The sequence below is a fragment of the Brachyhypopomus gauderio genome, unplaced genomic scaffold (assembly GCF_052324685.1).
Source record: "Brachyhypopomus gauderio isolate BG-103 unplaced genomic scaffold, BGAUD_0.2 sc183, whole genome shotgun sequence".
Classification (NCBI taxonomy): Eukaryota; Metazoa; Chordata; class Actinopteri; order Gymnotiformes; family Hypopomidae; genus Brachyhypopomus; species Brachyhypopomus gauderio.
Genome location: NW_027507004.1, coordinates 50,614 through 67,833, shown reverse-complemented (window position 1 = coordinate 67,833; position 17,220 = coordinate 50,614). Strand labels below are relative to the sequence as shown.

The window sequence follows — 17,220 nt, the reverse complement described above, 5'->3', positions numbered from 1 at the left end:
CATTAAAGCAAACAACACTTTGCACTGCTTGACATACTAAGGTGGGCAGTGCTCTCCAGAGTGCAGTTTCATGTCTGCCAGACTCTCCTGACCCAACACTTAAAAAGCCCCCATGTAACAGATCTGATTTTACTACACCGCACAGCATTAGATAAACAATAATGACAGTAATAACACACCAGGGTGGAGCGTCTGGACTCCTGAAAACCACGTCTAAGTTCACAGTCCATGTGGGTAATTACAAAAACATGAAGAATGAAAGGTCTTTGGTGATGCCAGCCTATGAGGGCTGTAAGGAGGACAGAGGGGGACAGAGGGGGACAGAGGGGGACACCTGAACTGGACAGAGTGGGGTAGCACATTCGACTTCAACAAAGGAGATGATGGCAAGTCAACACATTTTGAACTGTGAAGACAACTTCAGTCAGAAGCAGGAATGTTACACCAGGATTTGCGACAACAAGCACTGTGTGCACCGCACAGCTAATTTTGAGCTCTTCTGAGTCTGTGTGCTCTGCAAAAATTCGCTGAGAACTTAGCATCTGTTGTCTTGGAAGATAAAATAAGTCCGCTTTGGTGATGGGCTTTAAAAATAAAGGCTCCATCTGCAGGCTAAAATATTCAGTCTGTTCAGAAATATTTTTTTAAAAACCAGTCAACTGTAAGGAGCTCATACTGTGTGCCCAGAGCGTTCAGCAGTGGGAAGTCGGCATGCAAGTTTCAAATGTTGAGTTGCCAATTGCTTTCTGAACAAAACACAGAACAACTGAGTTCCCCTGTAACATGTTCAAAGTGTACATAATAATTAGTATACAGCTAATTATTGTCTAAAAAATTCACAACGTTTGTTCAGACAACTGTCCTTGCATTTATGTAGGAAACAATGCTGTATTAATTGTCTTACTGAATGCTTCTCTTGTGATGGATTTTCAGTATGACTTGGGGAATCATTAATATTAGTTGTGTAATATTTATTCACATAATATTTATTTTAGTCAAATGCAGTAATGCACATTCTTGCATGAACGTTCTGTAAAACAGGTGTTTGCTAACGTGATGGATGTTAAAAGTCATCACATCATTAGTTTAAAAATTTGTAGTCGTCATAACCCTCAGTTTCTAAAGCCCGGGCACTCGTCAATTTATTAGCTGTCATTTCATCGCTTGTTTTCCATGGACGTTATGCAAGATGTAAGCAGTCTCCGGTGTCCCTGCTGTTCACAAAGGTGGCCAGGGGGTGGAGTTCGGCCAGAGGGTTCTGGAGAAAGCAGGACTTACTGGGAATCTGCTGGATCCTGTGTACCACCACGAAGGCGTCGGACAGCCCCACCTTCACCGGATGGTTGATGGAGCTGATCTTGGCAATCTGGATGGGAACCTAAGGAGGGAGCACAACCGGTAAACACTCCAAATTGATGGTTTGAACCCACATATTATAACAAGGAGTACATTATTGTGTAGATGTACTGGCGGTGTTGATGTTCGAAGCTGAATGTTGATGGCACCGTTTCTCTGTAGCCAGGGATGAGTGCCTGAACCTCCTGCCCTAACGTAACACCCCAGACTTTGTTATTCAGGTGTTTCCAACGACCTTGATCAGACGAGTGAGATCAGGGTTGTGAATGAACTCTGCCAGGGGACAGGCTAACAGAAAGAAGACACGAATCTAGACCGCAAACCATTTGCTGAATCATTATGCTGAATATGTTTCAGATTTATTAAACAAATTATTTATCCCCCCTTAAAAAGACACTTTAGACTTGGCACTTTAGATCTTGGCAGTACTAAAGTTCTGAATTTAATACTACCTAGCGAAATCCAGGTTTGAGAGTATTCTGTCAAAACAGCAGCGTTTTTTCTCCTTTTTCTTTTTTGGGTCAAAAGTGACCCAGCCAATGTTTTCACAACGTCTAATAAAAATATAGCGCCCCCACATGGAGAGTGCTTTGAACGCTGGCGGAGTGACAACATGGTGGATCATGGGCTGATGTAGACAAATCTGCAGGAGCCTTGTTAATCAGAGAGAAATGAAATGAGCAGGCAGGGCGGTGTCATGTCAGGGGGAGACAGGCCACATTATTTTTATTACCTCACCGGCCATTACTGAGAAAAATTTGTAATTAGAGACTGAAGGAGAGAAATGGGGGAAGGAAATTGGACACACAGAGCTATACTGGAATGAAGGGAAGAAGAGAGGGAGAAAGAGAGAGGGAGCAAGAAAGAGATAGAGAGAGAGAGAGGGAGAGAAGGAGGGGGAGAAGGCAGTGAACAAGCCAGGAAACCAGAAAGAAGGATCAACAGATACAGCGGGTAGAATAAGTGTTAAACCCACCAGATCAGTAGTAATATATTTATAAGTAAACATATTTCTAAAGGTGCTGAAGACATGAAATTCTCACCAGATGTTGTCACAACCCCTCCAATCCACACATGCAAAGAAATTAAACATAGATGTCCATAAATGTGAAAAATGAGGAATGAGATATTGAACATGCTTACTGAAATGCTTCATACAGAAGTTTCAAGATGCCTCCTGTATAGCGCAGTAGTGACATGCACTGGTCAACCACCCCCGTAAACTATCACCACCCCTGTACACTATCACCACCCCCGTACACTATCATCACCCCCCGTAAACTATCACCACCCCTGTACACTATCACCACCCCCATACACTATCATCACCCCCCGTAAACTATCACCACCCCTGTACACTATCACCACCCCCGTACACTATCACCACCCCCGTAAACTATCACCACCCCCATAAACTATCACCACTCCCGTACACTATCACCACCCCGTACACTATCACCACCCTTGTACACTATCACCACCCCTGTACACTATCACCACCCTTGTACACTATCACCACCCTTGTACACTATCACCACCCTTGTACACTATCACCACCCCCGTACACTATCACCACCCGCGTACACTATCACCACCCCCGTACACTATCACCACCCCCGTAAACTATCACCACCCCCGTAAACTATCGCCACCCCCGTACACTATCACCACCCCCGTACACTATCACCACCCTTGTACACTATCACCACCCCCGTACACTATCACCACCCCCGTACACTATCACCACCCGCGTACACTATCACCACCCCCGTAAACTATCACCACCCCCGTAAACTATCACCACCCCCGTACACTATCACCACCCCCGTACACTATCACCACCCCATAAACTATCACCACCCCCGTAAACTATCACCACCCCCGTACACTATCACCACCCCGTACACTATCACCACCCGCGTACACTATCACCACCCCCGTAAACTATCACCACCCCCGTACACTATCACCACCCGCGTACACTATCACCACCCCCGTACACTATCACCACCCCGTACACTATCACCACCCCCGTACACTATCACCACCCTTGTACACTATCACCACCCCCGTACACTATCACCACCCCTGTACACTATCACCACCCCCGTATACTATCACCACCCCCGTACACTATCACCACCCCCGTACACTATCACCACTCCCGTACACTATCACCACCCCCATAAACTATCACCACCCCCGTACACTATCACCACCCCCATAAACTATCACCACCCCCGCACACTATCACCACCCCGTAAACTATCACCACCCCCGTACACTATCACCACCCTTGTACACTATCACCACCCCCGTACACTATCACCGCTCCCGTACACTATCACCACCCCCATAAACTATCACCACCCCCGTACACTATCACCACCCCCATAAACTATCACCACCCGCGTACTAACTATGACCACCCCCGTAAACTATCACCACCCCATAAACTATCACCACCCTTGCACACTGTCACCACCCCGTACACTATCACCACCCCCGTAAACTATCACCACCCCCGTACACTATCACCACCCTTGTACACTGTCACCACCCCGTACACTATCACCACCCTTGTACACTATCACCACCCCCATACACTATCACCACTCCGTACACTATCACCACTCCGTACACTATCACCACCCCCGTACACTATCACCACCCTTGTACACTATCACCACCCCCGTAAACTATCACCACCCCCGTAAACTTTGGGATCATTGTCCTGCTGAAATGTCCATCCTCGTTTCATCTTCATCATCCTGGAAGATGACAGCACATTTTCATCTAGAATATCGGCACGTGTCCTTCCTTTCAGTTCTATGTAGCGTGCCAGTGCTGCATGCTGCATGCTCAGATCTTGGGCTGATATACAGGCTTCCAAAGAACTACATTTTGGTCTCATCTGCCAAGACTATATTCTCCCAGTATTTCACAAGTTGTTTAGCAAATGTGCTTTTTCTTTAGCAATGGGCAGCATACACACAGGCCATGGCGGTTGAGTGCATGTATCTGCTGATTACAAATCTTTCTGTAGCTATCCACAAGTGGTTCTTGGCTCTTGGATAATTATTTTCACTCTTCTGTCTGTAATCTTGCAGGGAGCACCTGGTCGTGGCCAGTTTATGATGAAATGAAGTTCTTTCCATTCCTGAATTATGGCCCTAACAGTGCTCACTGGAACCATCGGTAGTTTTAAAATTCTCTTATAATCTGTGCTATCAGAATGTTTTGCAACAATAAGGTTGCGTTGATCTTCAGAGAGCTCACTAGTTTTACCCATCATGAGATGTTTCTTGTGTGATACTTTGGTAATGAGACGTGTTTTTATAGGCCATCAGTAAGACGACTGAACCAGTTAATATAAATTTGTACCAAGTGGCAGGATTGATGTGTAATGACTGATAGGTTTCAGCTGATGTCATGAGTTTTCATGCCTTTAGCTCCTCCTTTCACCCTGTGTCATTTCTCTTTATTACACATAATTCATGGACATCTATTTTTGATTTCTTTGCATGTGTGGATTGGATGGGTTGTTACCGACATCTGGTGAGGATTTCATGTCAAGTTTAGAAATATATTTACTTAGAAAATTTGTGATGTGTTCAATAATTATTTTACTTGCTGTATGCTTGAAAAAGAAACTAAAACAAAACCAGCCTTTTAAAAGAAGACAGATGCTGCATTTGATATGGTGAAAGAGAAGAAAGAAGCCTGCGTAATAGAGGGAGAAGGTATATGAACAGAAAACACAGCACTGTTAACACAGGGTAATGAAGACAAAGTGATGGACCTCCTTGTAGGCGAAGACGATTCGGCCGTCGCTGTGCAGAGTGGCTTGAAAAGTGAAGCTGCCCAGATTGAACGAGTCCTGGAGGTGAACGTGATCCCACTGGACCACCAGGGCAGTGCCTTAAACCACACACACACACACACACACACACACACACACACACACACACACACACACATACACACACACACACACACAGAATTACCATACTACAGCATAAACTTTACACCAGGAATTCACCTTTTTCACTAATATGAATTCCTCTGCTGCTGTCATACTGTGAACAGCCCCCAGACGCCCACCCCAACAGGGCTGAAACCCTGACACCACAGGGCTCTCGCCTCGTGTCAGAGGGGACGTGTGCCTCAGCCTCATACATCCTTCATCTCCACGACCTCCGACCCCTGCTGCGGGGTACTGTTTTGATGCCCTCTGGATCCTGACATGGATCTTCAGCCATGCCAAGGGCCGACCTCCTGCATGCCAGCGCTGACCCGGGGCGACCTTTGCCTTCCTGACCCGTACGCTGCTTTCGTCCTCAGGATCGCATGTCCTTCCTCAGTTCTTACTCGTTATTCTTGGTAAACTCCCGCAGCCCACAGATAAAAGCAAAGGTGGGTGATGGCAGAACCTGGCAACCGTAGTGCTGTGCTCAAAGTCTAGGTGACCTCATGTGCATTAGTATGTTTTCACTATAAATTGTATGTTTTAATAATAAATTGTAATTCATCAAAAATCTCTCCTCCTCACCTCCTCTCACCTCCCTTCACCTCCTCTCACCTCCCCTCACCTCCTCTCACCTCCCTTCACCTCCTCTCACCTCCCCTCACCTCCTCTCACCTCCTCTCACCTCCCCTCACCTCCTCTCACCTCCCCTCACCTCCCTCACCTCCCTTCACCTCCCCTCACCTCCTCTCACCTCCCCTCACCTCCCCTCACCTCCTCTCACCTCCCTTCACCTCCTCTCACCTCCCCTCACCTCCTCTCACCTCCCTTCACCTCCTTTCACCTCCCCACCTCCTTTCACCTCCTCTCACCTCCCTCACCTCCTCTCACCTCCCCTCACCTCCTCTCACCTCCCTTCACCTCCCCTCACCTCCTCTCACCTCCCCTCACCTCCTCTCACCTCCCTCACCTCCCTTCACCTCCCCTCACCTCCTCTCACCTCCCCTCACCTCCCTTCACCTCCTCTCACCTCCCCTCACCTCCTCTCACCTCCCTTCACCTCCCCTCACCTCCTCTCACCTCCCTCACCTCCCTTCACCTCCCCTCACCTCCCCTCACCTCTTTTCTCTCCTCCCCTCACCTCCTTTCTCTCCTCCTCACCTCCCTTCACCTCCCCTCACCTCCCCTCGCCTCCCCTCACCTCCTTTCTCTCCTCCTCACCTCCTCTCACCTCCCCTCACCTCCCCTCCCCTCCCCTCTCCTCCCTTCACAATTGTTCTTAATTATTAGGCCTGTGTAACTTCAAAGTGTTCCACAAAGGCACTAAGTGAGGAGACGTGCAGCTACAACTTGACACCAACTGAATCCATTTGTAGCAAACTTTGGTTCAGCTTAATCATCATATATTGCTAGCGTGTACACTCAGAGTTTGAACTGGTTTTTAGTATTGCACTGTGTTACATTTAATAATTACATCATACAAAATTATGCCTCCAGTTGTAACAGAGATACAGAGACACACACCTACGGAGGAGCAGAGATGTCATAACCAGTAGCCCACGGCTCTTACCATTGTCAAAGTAAATGACTGTTGAATTGCGGGACAGACTGGGGTCAAAGTTCGCCATGAGGGGGGCGATGTACTGCGTGGCCGTCAGCATTCTGTGAACCACATCTCCTGTATAAATGAATCCTGCAATGCAAACACACAGAAGCACAAAACACACTCAAATAAGATACCTAACATTTCACTCCGACTTGATAAAACAACAAACAGCACAACGACAAAAATAATAAGTGTAATCCCTTCACTCCCATCTTGAGCTTCCCAGAGCTGTCAGAAATGAACATTTAGAAGGACAGACCCCCCCCCCCCCTCGTTTGTCACAGGCTGTCTGCAGGGCTTTTCTAAGTGTTGTGTACTGCTGTGTCTCTCTGTACAGCAGACAGAGTCACACGGGCAATTGGAAGTGAAATCACTCCTGCAAATGGGCAGTTGGGCCCGAGGCCTCTCAAACAAATGGAGCAAACTTAGAAATGTGTAGGTGTCACTACAGACATGGTGACGCCGCTCTTCAGCTCCTCACCCTTGACTGGACTACAGGAACGTCTAGAGGAACTTAAAAAAGGAGGTTATGAGGAGCTTCTCCAATTCATGCAATACATCACCCCATCTAATGATAATAATAATATTAGTAATAATAATGACACCACTACTACTATTAATGATAAAGGCTGTACTGCATGGTGTTTCACAGAGCGTCAAGAGACCATGAATGATTAACAATTAAACATGATTCAAAATGACCACCGTAGGCAGAGCAACTGTACCATACAGGGGTGGGTTTCCCGAAACGTTCGTAGCGCTAAGTACTTCGTAAACTCGTATGAAACGTACGAGGTAAAGAAGTACTTAGCGCTACGAACGTTTCGGGAAACCCACCCCAGATCCGCAGGTGGACCTGCTGCTCAGAGAAGATTCAGCTGTGTGGGCCAGTCCCACCTCTGGGGGAGACACGAGAACAGAAGGACGTAGAAGTCCCGGCCACCTGCTGCGTCTCTGCCTCTCCGCTCTCCGTCCCACCAGATGGAGTCTTGGCCCGCCTCCCTCGTGATTCACTAATTAACCATGAAAACTCGCGCACCGCATTCCGGAAAATTACCAGAGTCATTTAGTTACACACAGATAGGCATGCACACCCACCCACCCATACGAAGGAGATATATTCAATTATATCTATGTACAGTATATGCCGGCATGCCAAAAGACATAAGGTTTGTTCTATAAACAGCAAAATCGCATTTTGGAGATTCCTCACTAATGATTTAGGATTTTTTTTTTCTTGTTCTCCAAAGAACATTTCTTTTCTTTTCCCTTTTCTTTCTTTTTTCCACATGTTTAGATGCATGACTTGAGAACCTCCCAAGCGCACCAAGGACCCAATCATGTGTTAATACGGCAACCCAATGAAACCGATTTCTGGGAAAGAATGAGAGGATCATCTGCCTAGTGGTCAAACGTGACCTGAGGACTCTGGGAGTGATGTCAGCCGTGCACGGAAATGTCCGGAAGCCCACAGAGGCAGCTGCAGCGCTAGAGGCCATGTCATGCTGATAGCTTACACTCACATTGTCAAACCCACGAGAATAACGTGATTTATACGCACCATATGCTGTTAAAGAAAGAGTGTGATTTAGGCTGGGAAAAACAATGAAGCAACATGTAAATACTGGCTAGGCAACATCATGGCAACATTTCGTAACTTGATGCACGCAAATTCACACACAATCACACACAGTCAAAACAAAGAACACTGTCCTATCAGTCACTCGTCTGACCAAAAGAGAGAGGAGGAAAACTATAAAAAACATTGGCAGACTCAGGTATTCTGTCTACTCTCAGCTGGTTATCTCTCTCTCTCTCTCTCTCTCACGCACACACACACACACACACACACACACGCATGCACGCACGCACGCACGCACGCACGCACGCACACACACACACACACACACACACACACACACACACACACACACACACACACACACACGGAGGCCTTGACTATATGCACATACGTTCTCTACGGGTGGGCATTTGTCCTGTTGCCTGCACTTGTATGTTTTCGCCCACACACGTTCTGTTCTGTCCTCAGAAGTCTGGTGGAGCAGCAGACATGGGACAGAGAAACATCCATCTTCACCCTCGTCGCTTCAGGCGTGCTTCGTCTTCTCAAGTGAAGCAACAACAGCCGGCATGATAATGCAGACCTGTCCACGGTCCAAAAGACCGTCATCCAGAAGGTCCACATTCATGCGCTGTCTTCTGAACTTTGGTCCAAATGGATTACTTTGATCTGAGAACAGCCTCTCCATAACCCTCACAGTTTACAGACTACAACTGCAATAAAGTGCAAGGGCTTCTGGGAATTGCAAGGTGGTGATGAGGTAGGGAACAGATAGGGAGATGTTGGAGGTGGTGGATGCTATTGTGTTTCCATCTATGCCTTTACTCAGTTTGTGTTTCAGCACGGTCTTCTCCACATCACTTGTTCAGAAGTGTTTACACAATGCCAGGCAGCACCTCCTCCACCCACTCTCTGTCCTCCTCCTCCTCCACCCTCTCCCCACCGTCCTCCTCCACCCTCTCTCTGTCCTCCTCCTCCACCCTCTCCCCACCGTGCTCCTCCACCCTCTCCCCACCGTGCTCCTCCACCCTCTCTCCACCGTGCTCCTCCACCCACTCTCTGTCCTCCTCCTCCACCCTCTCTCCACCGTGCTCCTCCACCCACTCTCCGTCCTCCTCCTCCACCCTCTCCCCAACGTGCTCCTCCACCCTCTCTCCGTCCTCCTCCTCCACCCTCTCCCCACCGTGCTCCTTCACCCTCTCTCTGTCCTCCTCCTCCACCCCCTCCCCAACGTGCTCCTCCACCCTCTCTCCACCGTGCTCCTTCACCCTCTCTCCATCCTCCTCCTCCACCCTCTCCCCACCATGCTGCTCCACCCCCTCCCCAACGTGCTCCTCCACCCTCTCTCCGTCCTCCTCCTCCACCCTCTCCCCACCGTGCTCCTCCACCCTCTCTCTGTCCTCCTCCTCCACCCTTTCCCTGCTGTGCTCCTCTGTTTAATCTTCCCAGCTCCATCTGGTTCTATTTTTCCCCATTCACACAAACAAACACAAGACAGAGAGAGCTCAGTGTTGACAGCCAACCCAAAAACATCTCATGGGGGCGTGGTCTGGAATTAGGACAACAGCAGCAGGAAGGAACAGAACTGATAGAAACACACACACACACACACACACACACACACACACACACACACACACACACACACACACACACACACAGTGCCCTGGTTGGAGCTAATCTGAAGTTTCTTCTCACTCAGCTCCAACTCCTCCCAGGTTTGCCTGGTGTCTCCTCCTTGAACCACCCGAATAAAAGTAAACATTAGAAATCTGCTTGACCAACTAATGAACCTTGTTAACCAAGAGAGCAGCAAGTCCTGTATTTCTTCTCATTTGTCTATGCACACATTAAACAACACTCTTTAAAGGGCTAAACTAATAAAACCCCCGTTTGTATGTTAAATAAAACATGCAAATGAACCCATGAGCTGTTGAATGCTCTAAAACGTGGCTGATCTGACAACTCCTGACCACTGGTCATGTGGTTTAGCGATCATTCACAATTCAGTCATGTCATTTATCATGACCTGAATGACAAACCGTGTACAATAATACGTGAGAGTAGTTTCCTCCCACAGGTTCCTCTATGCTGTGCAAGATATGTTGTTATTTTACTGTTATTATAAAACCTGCAATTCTGAGACTACTGAATAGAGCAATATGCAAATGAACCTTCTAACAAATCTTTTGGGTGTTGGCCCTGAGCATCCAGACCAATCAGAGACGTTCCAGATGTGGTGAGTCAAAGTGGTTATATGATTACACTAAGAGCAGCCCAGATGTGAGACCAGCCCTTCATTAACTTACATCTAGTCATTAGTAAAGCACATTGCAATTGCAGTTGTATAATGACAGCATGGTATTTTGTCAATAACATGCATGCAGCCATCAGACTGTAACCCCCACCATTAGTACATTATGGACCCGACTTCACCTACATCAAACAGACACGAATGCATAGCAAACACGACAGGCAGAAATAAACACACAAGACTGCTTGGCCAGCTGTAATGTTTGAGTCTGGCTTCTAGAAAGGAAAGTATATGTGCTCATTATTTTACATTATTCACCAAAGATCTGTGAGGAAAGAGTGAATGACCCTTATTATAAGTAACAAAACTTGCTGCCCCCTACACGATTGTGTTAATGTGTAAGTGTGTGTGAGAGCCACGAATATGTGTGTGTACATTTCTGAGTGTTGGTGTGTTTGTAGATGTGTGCTATTCTGTTGTATCAGTGCCAGGGACCCTCAAATAAACAGTAGTGGATCTCACTGTCTGTCTCATTCATTCATTCTTTGTTTCTTCATCATGTGTCTCTGTTCAACAAAGATAACACACAAGTACACACAAGTACACACAAATATACCTCACTACACCTCAGTCACCATACCTCTCTATACCTCACCTATACAGTAACCGTACCTCACCTATACCGTCACCATACCTCACTATACCTCACCTATACCGTCACCATACCTCACTATACCTCACCTATACCGTCACCATACCTTACCGTACCTCACCTATACAGTCACCATACCTCACTATACCTCACCTATACAGTCACCATACCTTACCGTACCTCACCTATACCGTCACCATACCTCACCAATACAGTCACCATACCTCACTTATACAGTCACCATACCTGACCATACCTCACCTATAGTCACCATACCTCACCATAATTCACCATTAGAGTCACCATACCTCACTATACCTCATCTATACAGTCACCATACCTAAACAAACCTCTCCATACCTCACATATACAGTCACTATACCTCACCTGTAAAGTCCCCATGCCTCACCTCCACTATAGTTTTTTGCTTTGAAAGACCTTCAATGACCTTCAATTCAATGACCTTCCTGTCAGCACACACATGTGGCTCTTACCCAAAAAGTGAACAATTTCTTTTAGTGATATTTCCCAAGCTGCAAACCAGGTTTGGCTACACACACGACTGCAGTGCAACTGCACAGAATGCAATATTCTCAGTTAGAGAATATAGACAGATATAGAAAAAAGTGGAATAATATAATATTAAAAGACCTAAACAAAAAACAAACAAACAAAAAACAATCTAATGTTCAACACTATGCTTACACAATATGTATCAACTATAATGAATAATGAGCACTGAAAGGGCTTCCAGACTGTGCCACTATAAACAGGTTACGTTTGTATTTAATAGCATGTGCTGTCAAACATTTACCTATTTAAACATTACAGGGGTTTTCACTGAAAGACTCAGTTTCACACTAAATGGACAAAAGTATGTGGATGTCTGATCCTCACACTTCTATGAGCTTGTTCAGTGAGCAGACGTGTTCAGTAGGACAGACGTGTTCAGTGAGCAGACGTGTTCAGTGAGCAGACGTGTTCAGTAGGGCAGACGTGTTCAGTAGGGCAGACGTGTTCAGTGAGCAGATGTGTTCAGTGAGCAGACCTGTTCAGTGAGCAGACGTGTTCAGTAGGACAGACATGTTCAGTAGGGCAGACGTGTTCAGTAGGGCAGACCTGTTCAGTGAGCAGACGTGTTCAGTAGGACAGACATGTTCAGTAGGGCAGACGTGTTCAGTAGGGCAGACCTGTTCAATGAGCAGACGTGTTCAGTAGGACAGACGCGTTCAGTAGGACAGACATGTTCAGTAGGGCAGACGTGTTCAGTAGGGCAGGGGTCAATGTTGGAGTACTGGGGCACATGTCAAATCATGTCTTCATGCAACAACAGGAAACTGTCATCACCATGCTGTTTCCAAAAAGCTGGAAGCATATGATTGGCTAAAACACCAGCACCAAACCCTAAAACACAGCCCTTCCTCCTCCACCAAACTTTACATTGTGTTAGGTAGTTAGGTCGTATTCTCATGGCATCTGACAAACCCAGATTCATCCTCCAGACTGCTGGATAGTCAATCAAACAAGTGGTGTTGTTCTTTAAACCACTCTATCCAACACTTGGCATTGTACACAGGGGTTTTAGGCTTGTGTACCTCTGTTCAACCATGAAAAGCCCTTTCACAAAGCTCCCAACACACTGGGATAGAGGCTGTTGCTTCCAGATGCAGTCTGGATCTCTGTAATGAGCAGAAAACAGGATATTTTTTACGTGTAATACACTTCAGTCCTCGACCGCCACACTCTGTGAGTTTGCATGGTCTACTGCTTCATGGTTGAGCTTCTTGACACTTCAATTTCACAATAAAAACTATTCCAGATGGCCAGGACCATTAAACCAGGACAGACAATTCATGAAGTGCTTTGTAGCAAAGATGGAAGCCTATGATAGTACTGTCACGTATGGCCGCGGCCCCTCCCTTAGCTGTCACTCCGGAAACCCTTGTGTCGGTGTTCCGTGCCTGTTTATCCCGCCCCGCTCGTTTGTCTCCGTGATTCCCTGTTTGTTACCACGCCCCGTGTCATTGCCGTCACTTGTCCCTAGTTTAGTTTCATGTATATCAGTCCCTGCCATTTCCCCGTCTGGTTACCTGTGGTTTTGTTCACTTTATTCATGCTGTTGGTTTGTGCTTTGCTGTTCACTGTTTAGTCTTGCTCGTAAGTCTGCTCTGTGTTTCCCCCCCGTCATGTTTAGTATGCCCGTGTACCTGTGTTATTCTGACTGCCCTCCCGTTATGGACCCGGACTGGTTATCCGACGACGAATATGGTATTCCCTTGAATAAATCTCACTCTCCTCAGCGTTTGTGTCCGCCTCCTCGCTCCGTAGCGCGAGCTACGTTACAAGTACTATGTTTACGCTCACTCAGCATCAGTATGACCAATGCTACATGCATGTCTATGACTGCATGGGCTCGATTTTTAACATGTTAAGGATGGGTGTGGCTGAAACACTTCAAATTAACAATTAGGAGAATGTTTCCTTTCTTTGACCCTAAACTGAGGTGTGTCTCTCTCTGTAATCCTATTGGAGGCCTGGGGTGTTTCTAGAAAGGCCTTTAAGGGTGTTACTCTGTAACACCCTAATGTCCTAAACACTATAGTACTTATTCTCGTACTTAATCTAGTACTTAATGGGATCAACTCACCTGTAGAAACAAAAAGGAGACCTAGGCATGTACAAATCCAAGTATATACACTGAATTCTGACCGAACAACTCCCATGCTGCTGAGAATGATCGAACAATGACCAGTCATATCAAATGACTTAATCTTATAACACCAGCGTAATCAATAACACCAGCAGTGTGGTAATGACATCTCTCATACAGCAATAGCAAGCTGAGGGAGACAGATGTTAGAGGTGTTATAGAGGTGTTATAGAGGTGTTATAGAGATGTTATAGAGGTGAATGGTGAATCCAGCGTCAAGCTACTTCTATAACAATCAGTTCCAACCTGAATCTGTCTGCCTCTTGTTATTGGGGTGGAGAGCATCAGAGAACACAGGAACTGAGATGACGTAAGGGGGATTTGTTTGGCACGCAAGCTATTCGTGTCTGTTTTTGCACACTCAAAACAAACAAGAACCCATCAATTATGCATTTCTTTTCCCGTCCGACATAAAACACAGGAACCGGAAGGAGGACAACTCAGGCTCCAGAGATTAGATTACTAAGGCTTAGATTACTCAACCACCTCACTGAGAACGAACCAGCTCTGTCACAGCATGCAACACCTTCTACAGATTACACACTACACTATACCTACCCACACCATACCAAAGACAAAATACTCCCAAGAGCATTTTTAACAATAACAGCAATCCGCTCACTTAAATGCATAAATGGCATCTAGCCTGATGTATAGTATTAAGCTCTGAACTAACTCTATTCTGCAGTTTCTGTTTTGGGCAGTAAGTTCCTCAAACACATCAAGATACTCACGTATATATGTACACACATACATTGTGCAGAAATGCACAAAGATGTGTCAGTACCTTATGGGGCAGTACACTTACCGCCCGTTGCCACGGTGATCTCCCTCAGAAAATGTCCGTAAAAGGGGAAATCAAAAGAGAGGTTGACTCGCTGTGTGAGAGAAAAAAATATATATCATGGTACTAAAATTAAGATTGGTGTCATATTTTACTGAGACGTTTATATAGAAGTAGAGCAGAGGACAAAGAATGAAAAATAGACAGAGAGAAAAAGAGTAAGAGATAGAGAGGGAGGAAGACAGAGCGACAGAGAGGGAGAGATATAGACAAAGAGGGAGAGATACAGAGAGAGAGAGGGAGAGAGAAAGAGAGAGAGAGAGAGAGAGAGAGAGAGACAGACAGACAGACAGAAAAATACAGAATGAGCAACAAATTGTAAACATAGAATAAGGCACAATATAACCTAGTACACCAATTCTATGGTTTCCCAGAGCAAATTTCACTTTACACAAAGTAAATGAGCAAAGGTAAGGTCGTTGTGGAGCTGAGCTGAGACACTGCTGGGCTTTTCTTTTGTTTAGGCGAAGACAACAAGCTAGGCTGGCTTTGTGGCAATATGACAACACACTGCCATTATGTACTGCGGTGCCCCAAACGTGCACAGTGCAAGACGCACAATCATACCCAGAACAGTGCAACACTTTGACACTGTGAGACATTCTGACACAGACATTTGTACATTTCGGAACATTCTGACACAGAGTATTTTAGACTCAGTGCGCATATCTCTGCCCAATACCACACAGTCAGCGTGTAAACAGACTGCACAGATTATTCTAGAATTGATTCAGTGTTCTACAAGTTGCAGTATTCAATAAGAAAACGTGGTCACACACACACACAGAAAAACTCTCTAATCTAATATCGATTAAACATTTTACAAGTGTCAGGATTCAATGAAAACTGGCACATGAAAGCAACGTTAATCTGTGTGCATGCGTGTGGTGCTGGTGTTTGCCTGGTTTCCTGTGGAGCATGAGTATGTTCATGTAGGTGTATATCTAAATTGATGTCTGCATCTGTTTGTATGTAATGTGCTCTTACCGCAGCTTGTCGATGTGTGTTGGACAGGATTCCATGTATCTTCACTTTTTCTTTGTCCATGTGATCAATGTTTACCCATAGCTCTTTGCTCATGGGTTCATTAGGACCATATGTCTTTGATGTGTAGTAGTTGTGATCTGTGTCTTCCTGAAGACAGAAAAAATACAGCTAGTCAGACCCATGTACTGCCTAGATTACATTTCTAAATTCTATGGACATACTGCTCCTAAAATCTAATCTAATCATAACCTACACAAAATAATAACTGCAAGATATTTAATGAATCAATATTTTTATAGAACAACTTTCATCTTTTTTGTTAAGGAAATTGAAGGGCTGAAATCTTGTATCCATCCACTTGTATATTACACTACAGATTATTTCCTGCATGACATCACATTCATGTGTGCGTGTGCGCAAAACCACACACAAACTTGGGTCTGTTTGTCCAGTCAGTTGTAAGCAAAGTTTGCCCTTCATTTCCCAAGGGCTTCCCATATGACTAATCGGGTTGTGTAAGGGCTTCCCATATGACTTGAATGACTTTTGCATTGATCAGCAGCCACTATGTGGGCAATCAGGGCTACATCTGGATGTTTGGATTCTCCAGGACCAGAGAAGGGGGCAGGCTAATGTTAATAATTTTATGTGTGTGTGCATGTGTGTGCGTGCATGTGTGTGTGTGTGTTTGTGTGTGAATGTGTGTGTGTATGTGTGTATGTGCACATACTGTACGTATGTGATATTTGCATGTGTCAGGTCTAGCCCTTCCCTCCTCCCTGGTCCCGCCTAGCTCCCCTCTCCCATTCGTTCCTCCCTCTGTTTGTCACGCCCCCGTCTTTAGTGCCCCCACCTGTGTCTCGTTTGCTCCCCTGTTTTAGAGTATATATTCCCCTCAGTTTTACTCTCCTGTGTCGGTCATTGTGTTTGCCAGGTCCCTGTTCTCCGTATGCTTTTCCCTCTCCGCGTTCTGTGTCCTGTAGCCTGTGCGTTCTCTTCACGTCTCCCCGTGTTGGTTGAATTAGTTACGGTTTGTCTTCCTTGTTTTATCTTGTTTCTCTTTGTTTGATTTACTGGTTATTCTTTCTTTCTCTACTCCCCGTCAGGTTGTTTTCCTTGTAGGTTTAGTTTGTAGTAGTGTGTTTCCTTGTGTATGCATGCGTGTATGTATCCGTGTCCTCTGATCTATCCCGCCCCGTTTCAAGGTGTATGTTAATGTTTCTAGTGATTCTGTTTAATGCTTCTGAGTATTGGTCTACGTT

The 17,220-nt window shown here is 45.9% G+C and overlaps 1 protein-coding gene across 1 annotated transcript in view; it reads right to left on the bottom strand.

Annotated features, from left to right (window-relative positions):
* LOC143501966 (plexin domain-containing protein 2-like) overlaps positions 1-17,220 on the bottom strand; it is a 93,898-nt gene that overhangs the window by 36,028 nt on the left and 40,650 nt on the right. Inside the window, exons 3-7 of the mRNA XM_076995137.1 lie at positions 15,959-16,105; positions 14,936-15,005; positions 6,894-7,016; positions 5,159-5,277; positions 1,279-1,378 (exon numbers count right to left, since the gene is read on the bottom strand). Of these exons, the coding sequence (XP_076851252.1) occupies positions 1,279-1,378; positions 5,159-5,277; positions 6,894-7,016; positions 14,936-15,005; positions 15,959-16,105 (559 nt within the window). The remainder of the gene's footprint in view (positions 1-1,278; positions 1,379-5,158; positions 5,278-6,893; positions 7,017-14,935; positions 15,006-15,958; positions 16,106-17,220) is intronic.